This window comes from Neovison vison, chromosome 9 (genome assembly GCF_020171115.1).
Source record: "Neovison vison isolate M4711 chromosome 9, ASM_NN_V1, whole genome shotgun sequence".
Taxonomy (NCBI): domain Eukaryota; kingdom Metazoa; phylum Chordata; class Mammalia; order Carnivora; family Mustelidae; genus Neogale; species Neogale vison.
Window position 1 is genome coordinate 2,729,591 of NC_058099.1, and position 18,934 is coordinate 2,748,524.

The 18,934-nt window shown below is 57.2% G+C and overlaps 1 protein-coding gene across 3 annotated transcripts in view; it reads right to left on the minus strand.

Moving 5' to 3' along the window:
• CAMSAP1 (calmodulin regulated spectrin associated protein 1) overlaps positions 1 to 18,934 on the minus strand; it is a 57,301-nt gene that overhangs the window by 31,706 nt on the left and 6,661 nt on the right. For 2 of the 3 annotated variants that reach the window (XM_044264542.1, XM_044264541.1), the window contains exons 3-4: positions 5,461 to 5,723; positions 4,332 to 4,493 (exon numbers count right to left, since the gene is read on the minus strand). In XM_044264542.1, the coding sequence (XP_044120477.1) occupies positions 4,332 to 4,493; positions 5,461 to 5,723 (425 nt within the window). The remainder of the gene's footprint in view (positions 1 to 4,331; positions 4,494 to 5,460; positions 5,724 to 18,934) is intronic. The other variant, XM_044264543.1, reaches the window with a different exon arrangement.

Genomic DNA, 18,934 nt, shown 5'->3' on the forward strand with positions numbered 1-18,934 from the left:
CTTCCCGAGTTCGAAAAGAAAAGCGCTGGCAGACACACTAGCGAGAATCGATTTCAGAACCATTTCATTCCGCGGAAGAAGCGAGCCACAAAATGAGCACATACACGGCTCTATTTCTATCAAAACCTGAAAGAGCTAAAACTAACTCGCAGGGAAGAAAGCAGACCAGCAGTGATCTAGGCTACAGCACTACTGTACAGGGGACAAAGGGACTCAGTGACGTGACGGAGATGTCACCTTGACTGTGAGTGTTAAACACACAGCCACTTGTCAAAACGCAAACATACAGCAGTGAAGCTGGTTTGTCAAAGACTAAGCAACTGGCCAGCCATCAAGAAAAATGAAAAAAGCCACAGCAAGATGGTCCTGGTACAACTCCAGAACTCCAGGACACAGGACAGCTCAGTGACACACAGAGAGCAGGGACTCTGGAGAACAACTCAGTGGTGAGTCCCAGCCCTAGGGAGGACGACTCCCCAGGCCCCTCCAGAGTGCCCGATGACCCAGCGGGAGGGAAAGGGGCCTGCTCAGAAGCTGGGGAATGCGGGCAAAGCTGCAACCTTTTTGAGCACACGGCCATGTCCGGACACGCTCCTGGCACAGCAGCACCAGCTGAGAGGGAGGCCAGGGGGTGGGCCCCACCCGGACGCCAAGGGCTCTCCAGAGGGTGGTGCGGCAAGGGCCAGCCGGCAGGTAGGCAAGAGCCTAGGTGGCAACCACCGAACCACTCAGGCTGGGCAGCACAGTCCCTAGAAGTGATGCCGCAGAGGAAAAACCCAGAGGTCGCCGACAGGCGTGTGACTTCACAGTGGCTGAAAGGGGTGGCAGCACCCAGACACAGAACGGAAGTGAACCCACAGAAACACCTTCCCAAGTGACAACAGGCCAACACGGCAGTGAGAAAAGCCAAAATCTGTACCCAAGCATACTCACCCAGCAGGAATCTAGGGAACACACTGTCGACAACCACAGCTTCGAAAAAGACCCAGATGTCCTCAGGCATGAAGACTGATGCCGGAGAGAAAGCTCCTACGGGAACGCCCGAGCACCTGAACCTTGTTAAACATGCAGCGGTTTTCAGTGGGAAGAAAACCCACCGCAGAATGAAGGTGGGAAGGTCTCTGGGCCCCCTTCCAAGCCACCAGGCGCCCGAGGACCCACAGCCACGGAGTCCATGTGGGAAAGGCTTTGGGGACCTCACGGCTCGTCACAGTTCCAGGAAAACCCTGAGTGCAGAGAGCGTGGGGCGCATCTTGCCCTGCATCGGAGTGCACATCCCAGAGGAGCCTCGCAAGCAGCTGAGGGAGCACAGCCCCCATCTGACACTGCGAGTCCGCGCTGGAGCGAAACCGCGGCGAAGCTGTGAGCGCAGTGGCCCTGGCCAGGGCTCAGCACTCGGCCAGCGTCGAAGAACACACAGGAGGGAAAATCGATTGACGTAAAAAGCTTGTGTTCACATGGAAATGCTAAGGAACTAGCGAAACATGGAGAACACTGAATAAAAATGTGACTACTGGGCAAGGACAAAGAAAAGTCACAAAAAAACAGGAGCAAGTATTAACTCCAGGAAAACCAAAGTGCGGCGCTCAAGAAAGGGGTCGCGAGATGTGACAATGTCGTTCCTAGTCACAGTTATGTCACCTCTGACTGCAGATCCAACCCCAGCAGGCCGCCAGGGACCTAAGGGGAAGGTGCCATGAGCGAATGCCTACCAGAAGCAGATACGCCAGAAGCAGGGCATTTCTTTAAAACAGAGGTTAGTGCCAGGAAACAGCCGTGAACGGATGAAAGTGACGCTGCCGAACCACAAAACAACCACCTTCCGCCTCGAAGCCACGGCCCACAGGCAACCAGACGCAACAAGAACCTGGAGAACCATGTACAAAAATACTGCAACACGGAGGGCAACCCCTAAAATACGTGAAACATGATCACGTAGGGGAGAAAAGGAATACACCCCACCCCCAAAGAAATATGACCAAAGATGATAAACAATTTACCAGGGGGAAAAAAAAAGGAAATAGCCAAACTTATACCCTATTTTTTAAACTTTGATTTGCCCAGTGAATGAAAACATAAAAGTAAAAGATGACACTATGTTTCACCCTTAAAAATGGCCAAGTTCTTTTCCGGCCATCTCCGATCCATGGGAAGTCACGGAGTAAGACGCCTTCATGGACTAACAGTATGAAACACCGGTCCGACCACCACACTCAGAACCTGCAGAAACCACTGTAAAGCCTTTAAAGACGAACCTCAGCTAGGTGGCGACCACCGGCCACCAGTCGCGAGCAGAAGCAAACGCGCACGGCCACCTACGTAGCCCACACCCGGAGACTACAGCAGGCGGGCGGCAGGCCGGCCCAGACACCCCTCCCCACCCCGCCCAGAGCGAGCCTCAGCTGGGGGCCCAGCAGCTGGAAGCACCCAGTTGGGCCTTTAAGCCTACATATTACAGCCAAATGAACAAAGATGATGAGAGTCTATATTAAACACTACATTTCCCACTGGTAAAGTTACAGCAAATACGTATTTGATTTTGTTTACTCATCGTGTCTTCTAAATTCTCTATACTGACCATGTCACTTCGTTTATCAACGGAAAACTCAATGAAAGTTGTTAGAGGGGGAGAAAGGCTAGAACTTGAACTTCAGTGGTGAGGAAAGGAGGAACATAGAGCCCAAGGTCAAGACACCGTGCGGAGGCCGTGCGGCGACGGACAGCGGCTCTGTGTGCAGTGACCACGGCTGGGAGAGAGCTGTCCAACCGCTATGCTGACCTCCTGAAACAAACGTAGCTTTGTAGGTCACCGGGAAGAACACACACACCCAACGCCTGACCACAGGAGCCCACGCTGGATTTACAGAAACACCCCCGGCGAGCACGGGCAAAGCGGTGGACTCTAGGTTTCACCTTAGCTCGTGATCTCAGGACGGTGAGACGGAGCACAACGGACACCACACTCCGCGTGAAGCCTGCTTGACAGTGTCTCGCTCCCTCCCTACCTCTCGCTCTCAAAACAAAAAAAAGTAAAGAATCCGTTTCCTATGGAAACACACAGCAGCCCCAAACATCTTTTTGTTTATTTTAAATCTTATCCATTTGACAGAGACATCACAAGCTGGCAGAGAGGCAGGCAGGGAGAGAGGGAAGCAGGCTCCCCACAGCAGAGAGCCCAACACAGGGCTCGATCCCAGGACGCTGAGATCATGACCTGAGCTGAAGGCAGAGGCTTTAACCCACTGAGCCACCCAGGCAACCCCCTAAACATCATTTTTTAACCAAGTTCTTGTGGGTGCTTCCGACACGTGTGGGATTACACAAACGACAAGTAAGACATGCGGCGACAAGGAAGAGGCGACCTGCTAGGCCATGGCCGGCTTCCAAGTCCACACCAGGAACCAGAGGTTCCAGTGAACCCTGGAGAAGCCCTCTACCTCACTGGGAAGAGCTCTAGGTCGTCTGGTCCTCCATCTGATCCCCCTGGCCTACACCTGGGTGGGAAACCAAGTACACAATTGGCATCTTAGAATTTACAACAGGCACTTGACATAAGGCCGTGCTTCTCAGGACAACAAAGGAAGGTCCTTTCAAAGGAGCCAACCCACACACCAGGGCCTGGCTTCACCATGCTTGACTCATTCCATGGCCACGGATCCTTACCTCGCCTCTTATTAAAGCCTTACACTGTAAAGAATGTACACACGACTGTATAAGGCCGTCATTCACAATGTCACAATGTCATGCTCAAACAGCGTGACAAGGCACAGCTCTGTCTTCTGTTCCCTCTGCTTTATAACCCAAGCGTCCCCCAGTGCACATGTGCAAATAAGGATGCTTATTAACCAAAAAGCTTTGGTGAGGTAACCCTATCAATAACACAGGCCACTAAAACTACTTCCACACTCTGCAGATTACACTGGCGGCTCCTGAACTCAAGAGGGGGAAAGGGCACTCGGGAAAATACCACTTTTCTCTTAACTGCCAAAGCACCTTGTAAAATCGAGGCCTCCTTGAACGGGAGGCCTCCCAGAGGCAGGGAGATGAACAGGCCAGGAGGTGTGCTGCTCCTCATACCCCTCCTTTCCACGGCCAGGCGCGGAGCCCTCTCGGTCCGCACGGCCGCAGGCACACGGCGCACACAGCGCGCTCGCTTCCTGCCCCCACGGGCCCCGCTAGGGGCTGGTTCTCAGTGGGACACGCGAGGAGGTGCCTCCCGTCCTCTGTGGAGACAGCACCTGCCGCCCAAGGGGCACCCCAGCCCTTCACACGGCTCGAGGAGACGGCCGCAGCCCCTCGCTCCCGCTCTGGCCGCGGCCCCCGGCACTCACCTTGTTCACCCAGAACACCATGGCATCCTCGAGGTCGTACGGAAGCTCCTTCGAGGCGCTGAATGTCGAGAAGCGCTTGACGCTGGCCACCACCTTCTCGATGCTGATCATCTCCACGGTGTAGGCCATCATGAGGGCGTCCACCATCGCCATGTGGGCACTCTGGAAGCAGAAGCAACAGTCAGGTTCAACACAGACTCTGCTCGCAGATTCCAACCCAGCTCCGTTCTGACAAGGTCGTTATCTGCACATTATCCGTCCCCAGGCTCCGGCCAACTCGGCACTCTGTGGTGTGGAGGGCCCCCTGCCTTTCCCATCTCCATGGCAACCTGGAGAGCCCCTTGCGGGGGGGGGGGGACCCTGTTTCAGGGCTGAGACAAAAGGTCCAAGGGGAAGAGGTGTGTCCGGGGCCACAGGACGACGAACGGGTCCCCGGGTGCCAGTCAGGAGCCCTGAAGGCTCACGGCACAGCACACCTTTGCACCCTTTCTTCCCAGAACTGAGGAACAGCCTCTTGACTCGCACAACACATCATCACAAAGCCCACGAGTGCAAAACGCCAGTGACCCGCCCAAGCAGCAACAGGGAAACGGGAAACCGCCGGCGCAGTCCCACCAGCGGTGCGGGCCCCAGAGGAAAATGGGGACCGGGAGAGACAGGCACGTTTCCTTCTGTGTCGCGACACACACAGGCGATACGCACGAAACCACCCAGCAGGACAGGCTCAGGGACGGTTGAGCACAGCACCTGCAGAACCTCTGCCTCCAGCTGTTTTTATTAACAGGCCTCAGCCCACGCTCGGCGTGCACAGAGCTCTCCCGACGCCGAGCAGCGCGGAGAGGAAGCGGCTCCTTCCGCACTGTCTGCAGCGACGGGCCCCCGAGAGGCGCAGCTCAGGGCCTCGCCAACACCGCGCACGCGCGAGCCTCGCCGGCCTGCGGGACTCTCGTGCTCGAGCTGCCTGTGCCTCGAGTTCTGGGCCGAGCCCGCCACGCGCAGCTGGGCCACGGGGGGGACAGCCGGCAGCAGGACAGGCCAGGGCGCCATGCTGGTGGCCGTGGCCCTAGAAGCCCTAAAAGCAGTCCCCGCGGCGACAGCCCCCGCCCCCACAAACGCGCGGGAAACTCACCATCTTTATGGGCGCGTGGCTGAGGTCGGGGTCCGTCACGGGGGTGTCGTCGCTCTCCATCACGTAAATCCCTTTCCGGGACAGGGCTTGGATGACAGACAGGTGTCCCTGTAGGGCGGCCACCTGGTCCCCCTTGAGGATGAGGCTGCAAACACGGCAGTACAGCTCACTGGACAGCAGGAGCTTGATGACGGGCGGTTTGATGTGCTCCTGCTCATACTGGTCAATGTAAAAGGGGTCCCTGAGGTCCTCGGGGATGTTATCTGAGCCAAGGGAAGAGAGGACCGCGTGAGCGTGATGCGTCCGTTCAAAACACTAACAGAGGACAGCGCTGCCACTGATCCCGATGGGTGACTAATGACATAGAACGACCCCAGGACTGCACACTCCCACGCCTTCTCCCCTGGCAGAGGCAAACGGGCTGCTCACCCTAGCTGGGAGGGCCTGGGCAAGGCACACCCCGGAGCAGCTTCCCCACCACCACCTCCTCCCGACACAGGAGAACCAGAAGTGGGTGTGGGAGCCCAGAGGGGGTAATGGAGGCAAAAAGCAACCGAGACACAGTGAGGCTGGAGGCAGGGCACCTGGTCCCACCACCGGCAACGCGTGCGGCCCCCAGGACCACCCGGCAGCTGGTCACCCCGTGGGACAGCGGGCAGCACAGCCGACATCAGTGCTGGGAAGGAGTCGAGCGCATCTCTCCCCTGACATCCAGCTGGAGAGGAGAGCGAGGCCGACACTGCGGTCTTGACGGACGAGAAGGCCGGGTCTCTGGCCACCGTGCCACGGTCAGGAACAGCGGCGCTGGGCCTTCACCCGACCCTGGACCAGGCAGCATCACGGCCACCCAAGCCGTGCCCGTGAAGCATCCCAACTCCATCAAGTCGAGCATTACGAATGAGGAAACAGAAGCACAGAGCGAGTACACCACGTGCTCAAGGTCACAAGCGGCAGAAACCAACCACGAGCGCAGCCGGGGTCGGTGTCTACACCACCTCCCGCATGAACACGCCGGCCACGAGCGCAGCCGGGGTCGGTGTCTACACCACCTCCCGCATGAACACGCCGGCCACGAGCGCAGCCGGGGTCGGTGTCTACACCACCTCCCGCATGAATAGACAGGCTGTCTGTGCACAGCTGGGGACAGTCGTTTTCTAAATGGCTGGAATGGTCAGCCCTGTGGTGTCCCTCACACTCGCTCTGCACGATGTCAACTGCTGTCCCCCAAAAGTGGGGACACTCTGTACTCAAGTGGATTGGGCAACAGCCTACACAGATCTCCGCTGGAGAGGCCCGCAGACCTTTAACTCTCCAGCCTGAGACCTCCCCCACACACGCTGGCCGAGCTATTTGAGCCACCCGCACCTGTGGAAGGGTTCAGACAAGCCCAGTCTCTCCGAGGAGGCTGCTGAAGGAAACCCACGACAGCCAGGGCTGAGACCCGGGGCCGGCAGCACACCCCCTCCCTGCACAGTCCAGGCTCTGGTCCAACTCTCCGTGGTACTGCCTGAGGGACAGGCAACCTTGCCAGGGACCCCCAGAGCACCCTCTGCCTGCCCTCCCGCCCCCCACCGTCCGTCCTCCACACTCTTCTCAGAGCGCTGAGTCACTTCACTGTGGCTCTGGGCCTCCTCCGTGTCCCTTCTCCTCAGAGCTTACTTCCAACAACAGTAGCTACCATGTACGCTGCCCCTTGTTTTCAAGCTCCTGGCTCAAAGCCCGATGAGAGCATCAGGGTAGCCCAGTGGGCAGGGAGGACCAGGGCCAGAGGGTCCCACCCTTGCCTCAGGGACAAAGCAGCCAACAGCTCCAGAATGAATGGACCCTGTCAGAGACGATCCTATTTTGAAATCGCCCGGGCTTCTGAGTCACAACAGACCGGACCACCAATAAAAGCAGCAAGGACCAGTGGAGAAAACACAGTGAAAAGATTTCTGCTTTCTTGGTAGGTGACGGTGACGTGAGAGTGGGGGCCGAGGCAGGGCCGGGTGCTAAGGGACGGACAGGAGCCAGGGCAGGGAGCGGAGAGCAGCGCCGAGGACGCCAGACCTGGTCCCCAGCAGCACGACGTCAGGGGAGGACAGTGAGCCAGGGAGTCCATGGTCCGAGGACATTTTCAGGAGAAACACACATGCTTGCCCTGGGCAGGGGCAGTGGGACCAGCCAGCACTGGGACCTCGGGATCACCCCCGCCAAGTCCTCTGCCTCTCTCCACACCTGCCCCACCTCCATCCCCTCTGCTGGTTCCCCATTTCTCCAAACACTGGAAGAGGCACTCCCTCCCCATTTCACCAGGGAGGTGACCTCAGGCCGGCAGGCCCACACCCTGACACCAGCCCCTCCCCTGAGCTGCTCCACCCCTCTGCCCCCTGGAGACTGGCAGGTGGAGGCTGCCACCACAGAGCCTAGCCCCTGTCGGGGATCTCCACCTCCCCCGCCCGCCCAGGGCGCTCCATCTCAAGGTCAGCTGCTCAAACCTAAAGCTTCAGGGTCATCCAGTTCTCTTCCTGCCAACCTTCTGGCAACTCTGGCTGACTTTCACTCTGAAACAGATCCAGAAACTGACAGCCACTGCCATGGAGGGGACGGGACACAGGCACAGCGAGGGGCTGGCCCTAGGAAGGACAGAGGTCCTGGAACACAGGGGCAGAAAGACGCTGGAGCTGAACCCCAGAAGCTGGCGAGGCTGGACAGAGCACCCATCACGGCCCAGCAGCTGCCTTCGCTTTTACAGGAGGCCCACTTAGTGGGAGCTTCAAAAATAATCACTACAGGGGCATCTGGGGGGCTCAGTGGGTTAAGCCTCTGCCTTTGGCTCAGGTCATGATCTCAGGGTCCTGGGATCAAACCCCACATCAGGCTCCCTGCTCCGTGGGGAGTCTGCTTCCCTCTCTCTCTGCCTGGTTGTGAGCTCTCTGTCAAATAAATAAATAATTGCTATAAATTGATTCACATAAACTACTTTTTAATCACGTATGGACATGAACACGAGTCCTATCACTGACTCACCTAACCTGCGGAATCAGGACCCTGGCAGTTACAGGAAAATGCACCCGCTCCAGGTACACACTCTGGACCTCGACACAGGCCCCCTGCTGTCCCTGCAGGTCCCCGTACCCACCCCCCAGGGCTGCACCAGCCCCTCCCCACCCCGCCCCCCCTCCAGCCGAGTCAGCTAACCAGCTGCGTCAGGGGCTCAGCGCCTGCCAGGACTGCTTGGGCACATTTCTGAAATTTCCCATTGGTTTTACTGAAGTCAACAACCACTTTAAAAAAAGACAACTTGCAAACGTCTTGGACCTATGCCCAGTGACTGACTCTCCCTCTCCTCTACAACCCAAGATCAGTTGGTCACAATTACCCGTTTGTTTAGGGCTTATTTACTGAGTACCTCCTGTGAGCCAAAAACGTGCACAAACGAGGGGGTCAAACGAGGCAGAGCCACCGCCTGGGGCAGAGCCTCTTCAGATGACAGAGAAGTCACCAAGTGACACAGACACAAGGCTCTGGGCACCATGTAGGTGGGGACAGGGCGCAGTGGGGCACAGATGAAACCCCAGGCTGGCACCGCAGGGCAGGGAGCAGGCCGTCCGCAGCCGATGAGGCAGGAAGGGGGGCAGGGACGACGACACATGAGGGACACATGAGGCCAGGACCTTGAAGAGAGGATTCTGGGAAACCACGGCTCGAGGCCGCAGGAGGAGCCAGCCACACAGGCCACTTCGTTACTCGCCCACCAGGCGACCGACTAGGCCCCTACCCCCTGCCCGCACAGGAGGGACTCAGGGTGTCCGTGGGGTCGTCAGGGACTGAGGCGGGCACAGGTGCTCAGGGGGCCTAGAGTAACGGGGGCGACCGGCCCCGGGGGGGTCGGGGGAGTCAGAGGACAGGGGTCACTAGCTGCCGGAGCCCCTCTGCAGTCAGCGGCCTGAGTGACAACGGGGGCTGGCCGTGAACAGGCGGCAGCGGGAGGGGCGCCAGGTCTGCGGTGCGACCAAGGAAGACGGCAAGTTTCCCACTTGGCCGACGAGGACGGGGCTTCTGCTAACTCAAAAACCAGAAGCTCAGGGGACGGCCAGGAGAGGACGCTCTCCACCAGGCACAACAGCTCTGCGGCATCCAGGGGGCTCTTGCAGGGGTCTCAGCAGAGGCAGAAAAACCCAGAGACCCAAGCGCTGGAGAAAGGAGCTGGCTGGGACCCACACCCCAGAAATCGTCAGGGCGGCCGCGGGGAGAGCGTACAGAGTGCCCACCGCCCATGGATGGCTGCCAAGCCCTGACACGGAGAAGAGGTCAGGGCAGGGGGTACCCCAGAAGGTGGGGTCAGAGAGAGAACACATCCAAGCGGCAGTGATCCGCGACACAAGACCCAAGAGACTGGAAGGTGCCCGTGGATTTACAAGTGGGAGGCAGCACTGGTCCTGGGAGGAGCCGGGTGAGGAGGGGGACGGACGAAGGGGCTGCGGAGGGCGCCACTGCTAGTGCTGGCGGCGACCAGCTCTCCAGCTGAGAGGGATGGACAGAAGGAAGGAAAGGATGGACGGAAGGACAGACAGAAGGCAGGAAAGGGGAAGCAGCCGGTGAGTGTGAGGGCAGAGGCCGCGAGCCGAAGGCACACCCAGCAGACAGCTGGAAGGCAGGAGGCTCCCGAGCGGGAGGGCGATGCCTGGCAACCCAGCAGACCATGGGGCCACAAGAGCGCGGCCTGGGGGACAGGGTCCCGGTGACACAGGCCTGCAGTGACAGCAGGCACACTGTGGATGGCCAGGGACACAGGGCTAGGACCCGCAGGTGCATGTGACGCAAAGGCCGTGTGGCCGAGTGGGCCAGCCCACTCCACAGAGAGAGGGCGCAGAGCAAGTGCCGGAATGGAGATGGGCAGCAGGTGCGCAGGCGACAGAGGGCAGCGCCTCCTACCCCTGGGCCTCCCAGATCCTCAGGTGCTAAGAGGGCCCGTCCCCCTGTCCATGGCAGAGAGCGGAGTCCAGGTGCCAAAGGAAGAGCTGGAGTCCTGGGTCTCAGGCCTCACGCCAGTGTTGGCGGCCGCTCTCCTCCACAGGACCGTCAAGAACTTTAAGAGGTTAAAGAGGCACATCAAGGAAGCACCCATCCGTCGCCACGTTCCGCCCTGCAGACTGCCGCCACGTCCCCTGCACCCAGAGCTAGGCAAGGGAGCCCCCCGCCGACACCCCGCTACGGGCCCCCACGGAAGCCCAAGACCCCAACGGGCTCCAGGGGGTCTGAGGACCGCAAAGACCACCCCGCCGCCCACGACCAGCAGGACAGCACCTCAGCCCGGGGCTTTCAGCGGCCCCGCCGCGCCCCGCCGCAGCCCATCTCCCACCACGGGCGCGTGCCAAGACGTCAGCACTCGTGCCGCTGAGAGTGGCCCCTGCTGAGGTTCCAGAGGCGGCTGTGATGGTCCCCATCAAGGACACGTACACCACTTCTCACTGGGGACGCATGGGGACAAGCCCCACAAATCATCATAAGGGCAGTAAAATCAGCCAGAGGCCTTCGAATCTGCCCACACCCCAAGCCTCCGCCAGGAATGCAAGAAAGCCGGGCAGCTGTGCCCGGCGGAACCCGCGAACCCTCCTGCTCTGCAGCCGCCGGGCACAGCAGCAACGCCGCAGCCAACAGCCGTGCAAGCAGGCGCCCGGGCACTCTCCTCGCCGCCGCTGTGCTGGGGCCGCCTCGGCTGCAGGAAGCACAGACTCGTCTTCCAGCCAGACCAGAAGGAGAGACCCTGGGCACCCCCTGCCTCAGAAAGCAGGAGCGGATGCTGCATAGGGAATCCCAAAATCTGTGCATCCTGTCCCACACAACCCAAGTGGCCCCGGTGTGACCCCAATGGGATCGGCACAGCAAGGACTTGAGAACTACCCTGGCACCCAGGTTTCACTGTGGTGTCCTGTGGGCCGGCCAGAGTGGCCCAGGCCTTTCAGGACCAAATGAACACAGAGCTGAGTCGCACACGAGGCAGGCTGACTTGGTCTCGGCCTAACTGGGCCGCCGGTTTAAAGAAAAACTTTCTAGATCTTAACAGGATCCAGAGTCTCACATGTCAGAGTCAGAACACCCAAACATGATCTGGATTACTCCGCAAAGAAAACAGAGGGAACCCACAGTCAAGAGACCCCGACCCCAGGAGGGCCCAAACGTCAGAGTCCTCTGACGGGGACCGACGGGTGTTTACAAGCGCGCTCCAAGGAGGAAGAGCAAACGTTTCTTAAATGAACGAAAACACTAACACAAAACTCTGAGAAACTCCATTAAAAAGAAGTCCCAGGGTGGGGGGAAACCCAAGACCAGAGCAGAGGAGGGCCGGGCGCTGCTGAAGAGAAGAGGGGGCTGCAGAGCGCACAGTGCTACCCCGGGGAGGTGGAGACACTATGGCCCTGGCCAGCACAGCAGACCTGTCAGCCCTCGGCAGGCCCCGCCCCATCCTCCCTCTCCGCTTCATGTCGAGGCCGGGGAGTACAGCTCGGAGAACAGCTCTCTGACCAAGGACGGTGCCTAGGGGAGGGAAGGGTTGAGCACAAACCCCAGTGCCAGTGTCCTGGCAAGACCCTCCTGGCTCACACCTCAGAGACTCCCCAGGAAGTGCTAGTCCCTCTCCCCAGGGAAGAGACAGCACCCGCAGCTACCACCCCTGGGGTTCCACCGCAGGTGCCCGCCAGCAGGACCAGGGCAAAGGAGGTGAGTACCCCGTATCTGGCAAGGGAAGACTCATGACCAGACGCAAAGTCGGGATCCTTACCCCCGCACGGAGAGGGGCTGTCCAGTACCAGGAGGCCACACAGCCCAGACGGTACACACAGAACTGACACCTTCGAGGGTCCGGCTAGCTGACGAGGACAAGGTCACTGGACACATTCCAGAGAGCCCATGCTGCTACAGCATGCTGTCCGGTCCACCCTGTGTCCCAGGAGAACCCTGCAGCTGGGGCGCCTGGGGGCTCAGGCTGTGAAGGGTCTACCTTCAGCTCAGGTCATGATCTCAGGGTTGTGGGATCGAGCTCTGTGTCGGACTCCATGCTCAGTGGGAAGCCTGCTTCTCTCCCTCTGCCCGTCCCCTTGACTTGTGCCTGTGTTACTGGCTCGGCTCTCTCAGATAAATAAAATCTTACAAAAGAAAGAAAAAGAAAAAGAGAAAGAGAGTAAGCCACATTTCTAGCACCTTTCAAGTTATAAGGGCAAAGTCTGGATTTGCAGGGCGGGACGAAGAGCAGGGAACGTGGGTAACCTTGCAGACACTCTCAGCTGAATACCCCAAAGGCTGCACCCCAAGAACAGGCTTGAACCAGAGGCTCAGGAGACCCTGAGAGCAGCCGGAGCAGCACAGGGGAGGGAGGTGACCGGCGGCGGGGGCCAGGGTCTACAAACGCATGCTCCTCCCAGAGGAGGCTCCGTCTCAGGCCTCCGAGGGTCCCTGCCATCCCCCAGACACCTCATCCACTCAGCACAAACGACAAGAAGCAGAGGAGCAAAACAACAAAGCCAGCAGAGACAACAAGCAGGAGAGGCCGGCTCCCGGGCCTGCAGAACTGCCAGGCTGAAGGAGGTCAGGACAGCCTCTCCCCGCTGACCACCATGAACTCTGCAGGAAACTGAAAGCAGCCGCCGGAGGGTTTTTTTTTTTTTTTAATTTTTATTTAATTATTTGATAGAGATCACAAGTAGGCAGAGAGAGGGGGGGAAGCAGGCTCTCTGCTCAGCAGGGACTCGATCCCAGGACCCTGAGATCATGACCTGAGCTGAAGGCAGAGGCTTAAACCACTGAGCCACCCAGGCGCCCCCGCGGGAGGGTTCTTGACGCCAACAACAGCAGGCAACTGTGTGAGCAGAAGCCAAGCCCGAAGGAGCAACACATACGGGGTCCCCAGCTCCTCTCCTGCCTCTGAGCCAAGGGCAGCCCGACGCAGCACCGCACGGGGGACACACAAAATTCTGACGCAAACTGGGTCCTTCCTGCCAGATGACCAAGGAAAGGGCCCTGCATGCTGGCAAGTGGAACCCGGGCTGGATTTCCCCTCTTCCCTTCCAGCCTGCCCTGGTTACAGGACGGTGGGGACAGTGCAGGAGCCAGAACACGAGAGGGGAGGGGCCTCCGTGGTCTGAGGACATCAGGGCAGCTGCCGTTTGCCCACCTCTCTTCGCTGGCCGCCCTACCCCAGGCACGCTGGGGCTGCACGGTGACATCACTGACAGCTAGGACTCCACCTGAAGCCCTGTCCTAGCCGGAGAAGAGGGGCTTCTTGGAGCCAGAAAGTGTAGGGAGAATCTAAGAAAGGAGAGAGCCAGGAAGGGGATCCCTAATTCCACGGATGAACCCACACAACCCTGAGCTACGTGCATGTGGGAGAGACCCAAAGAACCAAAATGACCTTGAACTCACTGCACACAAACAGCACAACAGACCCATGGCCTGAACCTAAAGGTGATTACTACCACCCACTACAAACGAAGCACAGAACACATCAGCAGGACCTAGAACACGCCCCACAGTGCAACAGTCAAGATGTCCATGGCACAATCCATAATCCAGGGTCTACAAACGCATGCTCCTCCCAGAGGAGGCTCCGTCTCAACGTAAAAACGAGGAAAGGGGTGCCTGGTAGCTCAGTCGGTTGAGCGTCTGACTCAGTTTCGGCTCAGGTCACGACCTCAGGGTCATGAAATCAAAGCCACGGGCTCCATGCTCAGCTCAAAGTCTGCTTGGGATTCTCTCTCCTCCTCTACCCCTCCCCCCCACACACTCTCACCTGTGCTCGCGCTCTCTCTGAAATACATCAACAAATCTTTTTTAAAAAATAAAATAGGGACGCTTGGGTGGCTCAACTGGTTAAGCCACTGCCTTCGGCCCAGGTCAGGATCCCAGCGTTCTGGGATCAAGCCCCACACTGGGCTCCTTGCTCGGCAGGGAGCCTGCTTCTCTCTCTGTCTCTGCCTGTGCTCGCTCGCTCTCTCTCTGACAAATAAATAAATCTTTTTAAAAAATAAAATAAAAAACAGGAAAATGTGACCAATTCTGGGGGGGGCAGAGAACGGGACTCAAGGCAACAGACGCCAACCCTGAGATGACCCCGATGTCAGAATGACCAGACTTTAAAGCACAGACTACAACCAGGCTCTACAAGATCAAGGTCAGGACTCTGGAAATAAATGAGATGATAAAAGTTCTCAGCAGAGAAATAAAACTGGGGGGGAAAAAAAAAAAAGAACCAAAGTTTGAGGACAGAAGAATATGGTGTATCGACAAAATGTTCCCTGAGCAGGAAGGAGAATGAAGAGGACGGGGAAGTGGGTCAGTGAAGCCGAAACGTGTGTGTGACATCATCAAGCTGAAGGGACAGACGGAAGAGAAGGAAGAGCCTCAGAGAGCAGTGGGGCGACATCGGACGTCTGATGCCGGTGCTCCTGCAGGGAAGAGACTGGTGCCCGGAAGCCTCTGAGTAAGTCATGGCCAAACTCTCCCCGTAGTTACTGGAGGACACAGGTCTGCAGGCTTAGGAAGCCCAGCAAAACCAAACAGAACCAACTAGAAGAAAACAGCGCCCAGACACGTCCTAATTAAACGGCAACGAAACAAAGACGAAGCAACAGGTTCCAGAGACGACGGCTGGGGTGATGAGCTGACTTAAGGGTACTCAGCGGAGGCCTCCAGCTAAACAATGGAAGGAGAAAAGACAAGACGAAGGGGCGCCTGGGTGGCTCAGTCGGTGAAACGGCTGCCTTCAGCTCAGGTCAGGATCCCGGGGTCCTGGGATCCAGTCCCGCACCAGCTCCCTGCTCAGCGGGGAGTTGGCTTCTCCTTCTCCCTCTGCTGCTCCCTCTCCTTGTGCTCTCTCGTGTGTGCGTGCGCTTTCTCTGTCAGATTAAAAAAAAAAAAGATTTTGAAGATTTTATTTAAGATTTATTTATTTATTTATTTGACAGAGAGAGAGAGATCACAAGTAGGCAGAGAGGCAGGCAGAGAGAGAGGAAGGGAAGCAGGCTCCCAGCTGAGCAGAGAGCCCGATGTGGGGCTTGATCCCAGGACCGAGATCATGACCTGAGCCGAACAGCTCTGCCCACTGAGCCACCAGGTGCCCCAAAATCTTCAAAATCTTTAAAAATAAAATAAAAATATAAAACTATAAAAAATATAAAATATTTTTAAAAGATGGGGAAGCATTTTGAAAGAAACACAATCTGGAAATTACAAAGAAAGAGAAAAGAACTTGACAGGTAAGAAAAATGACGAAGCAGAAGTTCCAGAACAAAAACGTACAGTAACTACGCTTCATTTCCCAGACCGGACCGGTGAGCCGCAGACCAGCCACGGCGGAGAACGCGCAGCAGGGAAGGAGAACGACGGAGTCTGCAGGTGTCCCAGGAAGAGGAAGGAGAGAAAACACGGGGCAGAAACTGTCCTCCAGCAAACACACAAGAATCTTACGCACTTGCAAAGTTCCCGAGACCCAGGGTAGAGGCGGAGGCGCACGCACGGAAGAGCTGGCGGTGCGGCAGATCCGGAGAACACGACACAAACTCAGAGCAGCCGTGAGGGCCCTGTGGCCAAGTGCTCAAGGACAAGGAGGCACGGACGTGTCCCTCCCTGCTCCTCTCAAGTCCAACGACAAACCTTGGAAGAAAGTCAAAAGACAACCAAAAGGAGAATATGAAAGCCGCCTGAGGAGGGCAAACCGTTCTGGGAGCTCGACAGACAGCAGGAATCTCCCGGAGCCACGTGGGCTGGACGGAAGAGGCAGCACCTTTTTCATGCACTTGTGGTAAAGAGCCATCAACCAGATTCCACATCTGGTGAAGGGATGAAGGAGAAATAGAGACATTCGAAGTGGGAAACAAACTTTGTTTATTACTTATTTACTTATTCTGCCCAGGGAAGGGGCAGCGGGAAAGAGAGAGAAACCCAAGCAGACTCCACCGTGAGCATGGCTTGCCTGAAGTGGGGCTCGATCCCACCACCCTGAGCTGAAACCAACAGCTGGAAGCCCAACTGACTGCACCAGCCAGGCACCCCCAGACACAGGAAACTTTAAAAAACAAAAACAAAAACAAACAAACAAACAAAACAAACAGTAATTTCCAGGGCGCCTGGGTGGCTCACTCAATAAAGCCTCTGCCTTCGGCTCGGGTCATGACCCCGGGGTCCTGGGATCCAGTCCCGCATCAGGACCCCTGCTCAGCGGGGAGTCTGCTTCTCCCTCCTCAAACCCTCTCTCACTGTCTTTCTCAAATAGATTTTTTTTAATTTTCTTAAATATTAAAAAAAATGTCCAGCAAACCTTAAACGAACGTCTAAATATGATAGAAGAGGGAATCCTGGAGCATCAGGGAGAAGAGAAACAGAAAGGTACTACTGATAACAGACTATCCTCCTCCTGAGTTTCCTGAACGACATCCGGTGACAAACGAAGACCCCAACACCCTCTTATTCACAGCAATGGTATTTAAAGGTGGGGAAAGCAAAGGGACCAAGGTGGAAAAGGTTTTGACACCTCACTTGAAATGGCCAACCAGTGCCAGTCCACCGGGGTGAGTCCCATACACTGTGACACGCAGAGCTACTGAGAGACCTGGAGACGTGCTCCCAAAAACAACCTACACCGACCATGATGGAGTCCTAAGAAGTAGTCAAGCGATCCATGGGAAGGCAGAAAATGAAAACAGAAACAAGAAGCATAAAACACAATAAAATGTCAGACTTAAGCCTAAACTACTAGCAACTCCACTAAACGTAAACACCCCAAGGACCACACATAAAAGACAAAGACCGGCAGAGCAGACCAATACTGCCATGTGCTGTGGACGAGAGATTCACCTCAAAGTCCATGACACAGGAGGCTGGAAATGAAGGCTACACCAGGAAAACACTGCTCCCAAACACACACACGAGCGCAGGCCTAGCCCCAGCAGTACCGGACACAGCAGAAGAAAACTGAAAACAAAGAGATGTATCACCTAACGATAAGAGGGTCAACCCACCAGGAAGGCATTAAAATCCTAAATGGGAGCACACCAAATTACAGAAGTTACCACAGGGGAGACTGAGGAAAGGGGCCCAAGACCTCACTGTGTAAGTTCTCACAAATGCCATGTTAACATACCATTATCTCAAAATAAAAGTTTAATTTCTTAAAACACTGTCCAAAGACCTGAAAACAACCAACAGCAAAGATTCAAATGGCCAACAAGCCTATAAAAAAGTGCTGATCAGGGGCGCCTGGGTGGCTAAGAGGTTAAGCCTCTGCCTTCGGCTCTGGTCATGATCTCAGGCTCCTGGGATCAAGCCCAGCATCCAGCTCTCTGCTCGGCAGGGAACCTGCTTCCCTCTCTCTCTCTGCCTACCTCTCTGCCTACTTGTGACCTCTCCGTGTCAAATAAATAAATAAATAATCTTTAAAAAAAAAAAAAAAGTGCTGATCACCCTGAGTCACGAGGGCAACGCACAACCGAACCAGAACCACCGGGAGCCAGCAGGACCCATGCGCCCGAACGGCTGAAGTTACGAAGACGGACAGTGCCGTGTGCCAGCAAGGACGCGCGTCGGCTGGGGCTCTCACATTTCGCTGGTGCAAACAGGAAGGGGAAGCGACAGGCAGTGAAAAACACCACGTGACCCAGCGACTCCAGGGCCGGGTGTCCCCCAGGACGACGAAACAGATGCCCACACCCAGCTGTGTCCGCGGGCGCCCACGGCGGCGATATCCGTGGCAGACAGAAGTCCCAGCGGCCACACCCGCGGGAGCACCCAGACCACAGGGGCCGCCGCTCGCCCCACGCAGCAAAAAAGTCTGTGCACACGGAGAGCTGAGTCTCCAAATTACCAGACCACGTGCAGGAAGCCACACGGCATAGCTGCGGTGTGCTGAGAGGTACACACGGCCCTAGAAAGTCCGAGCTCACCCCCAGCCCCGGGAGCACAGCGGAGAGGCTCTGGGCTGGGACCTGCTGGAGGGGCGCACACGGACCCCTGTAGACGGTCAGAGCGAAGCGCTCACCTTGACCGTGCTCGGGCTCCTCAAACTAGACTCTCGGAACGTGTGTGCTTTGTTGTACGTTCATGTGCAAAGTGTCTCTCAGCAGAGCCGATTTTCCCAGGGGTCCGAAGGAAAATTCTTCCCGGTGCATCTGCCAAACGAGGGGCATTACCCTACCCTACAGAGACTTCTCTGGAAGGCACAGGTTTCCAACGTCGCTTCTCGCCTCAGGAACGTTCAACAGCTCCCCAGTTGACACGACAAAACCCCACTTTGCCCACCAGCCATTCAAGGCAGCCCAAGGCCAGGCCCCAGGCATCTCTTCCAACGCACACTCGCCTTCCCACCAGGCACCCAGAGCCCACGCCAGTCCCAGCCGCACGGCTGGTGGCCCCTGGGCAAGAAGGGGCCTACCCTATCTCCTCTTCATCCCGGCTTCCGACCGCCTGTGCCCTCACCTCCACCTGGTTCTTCCCCACCTAAGCC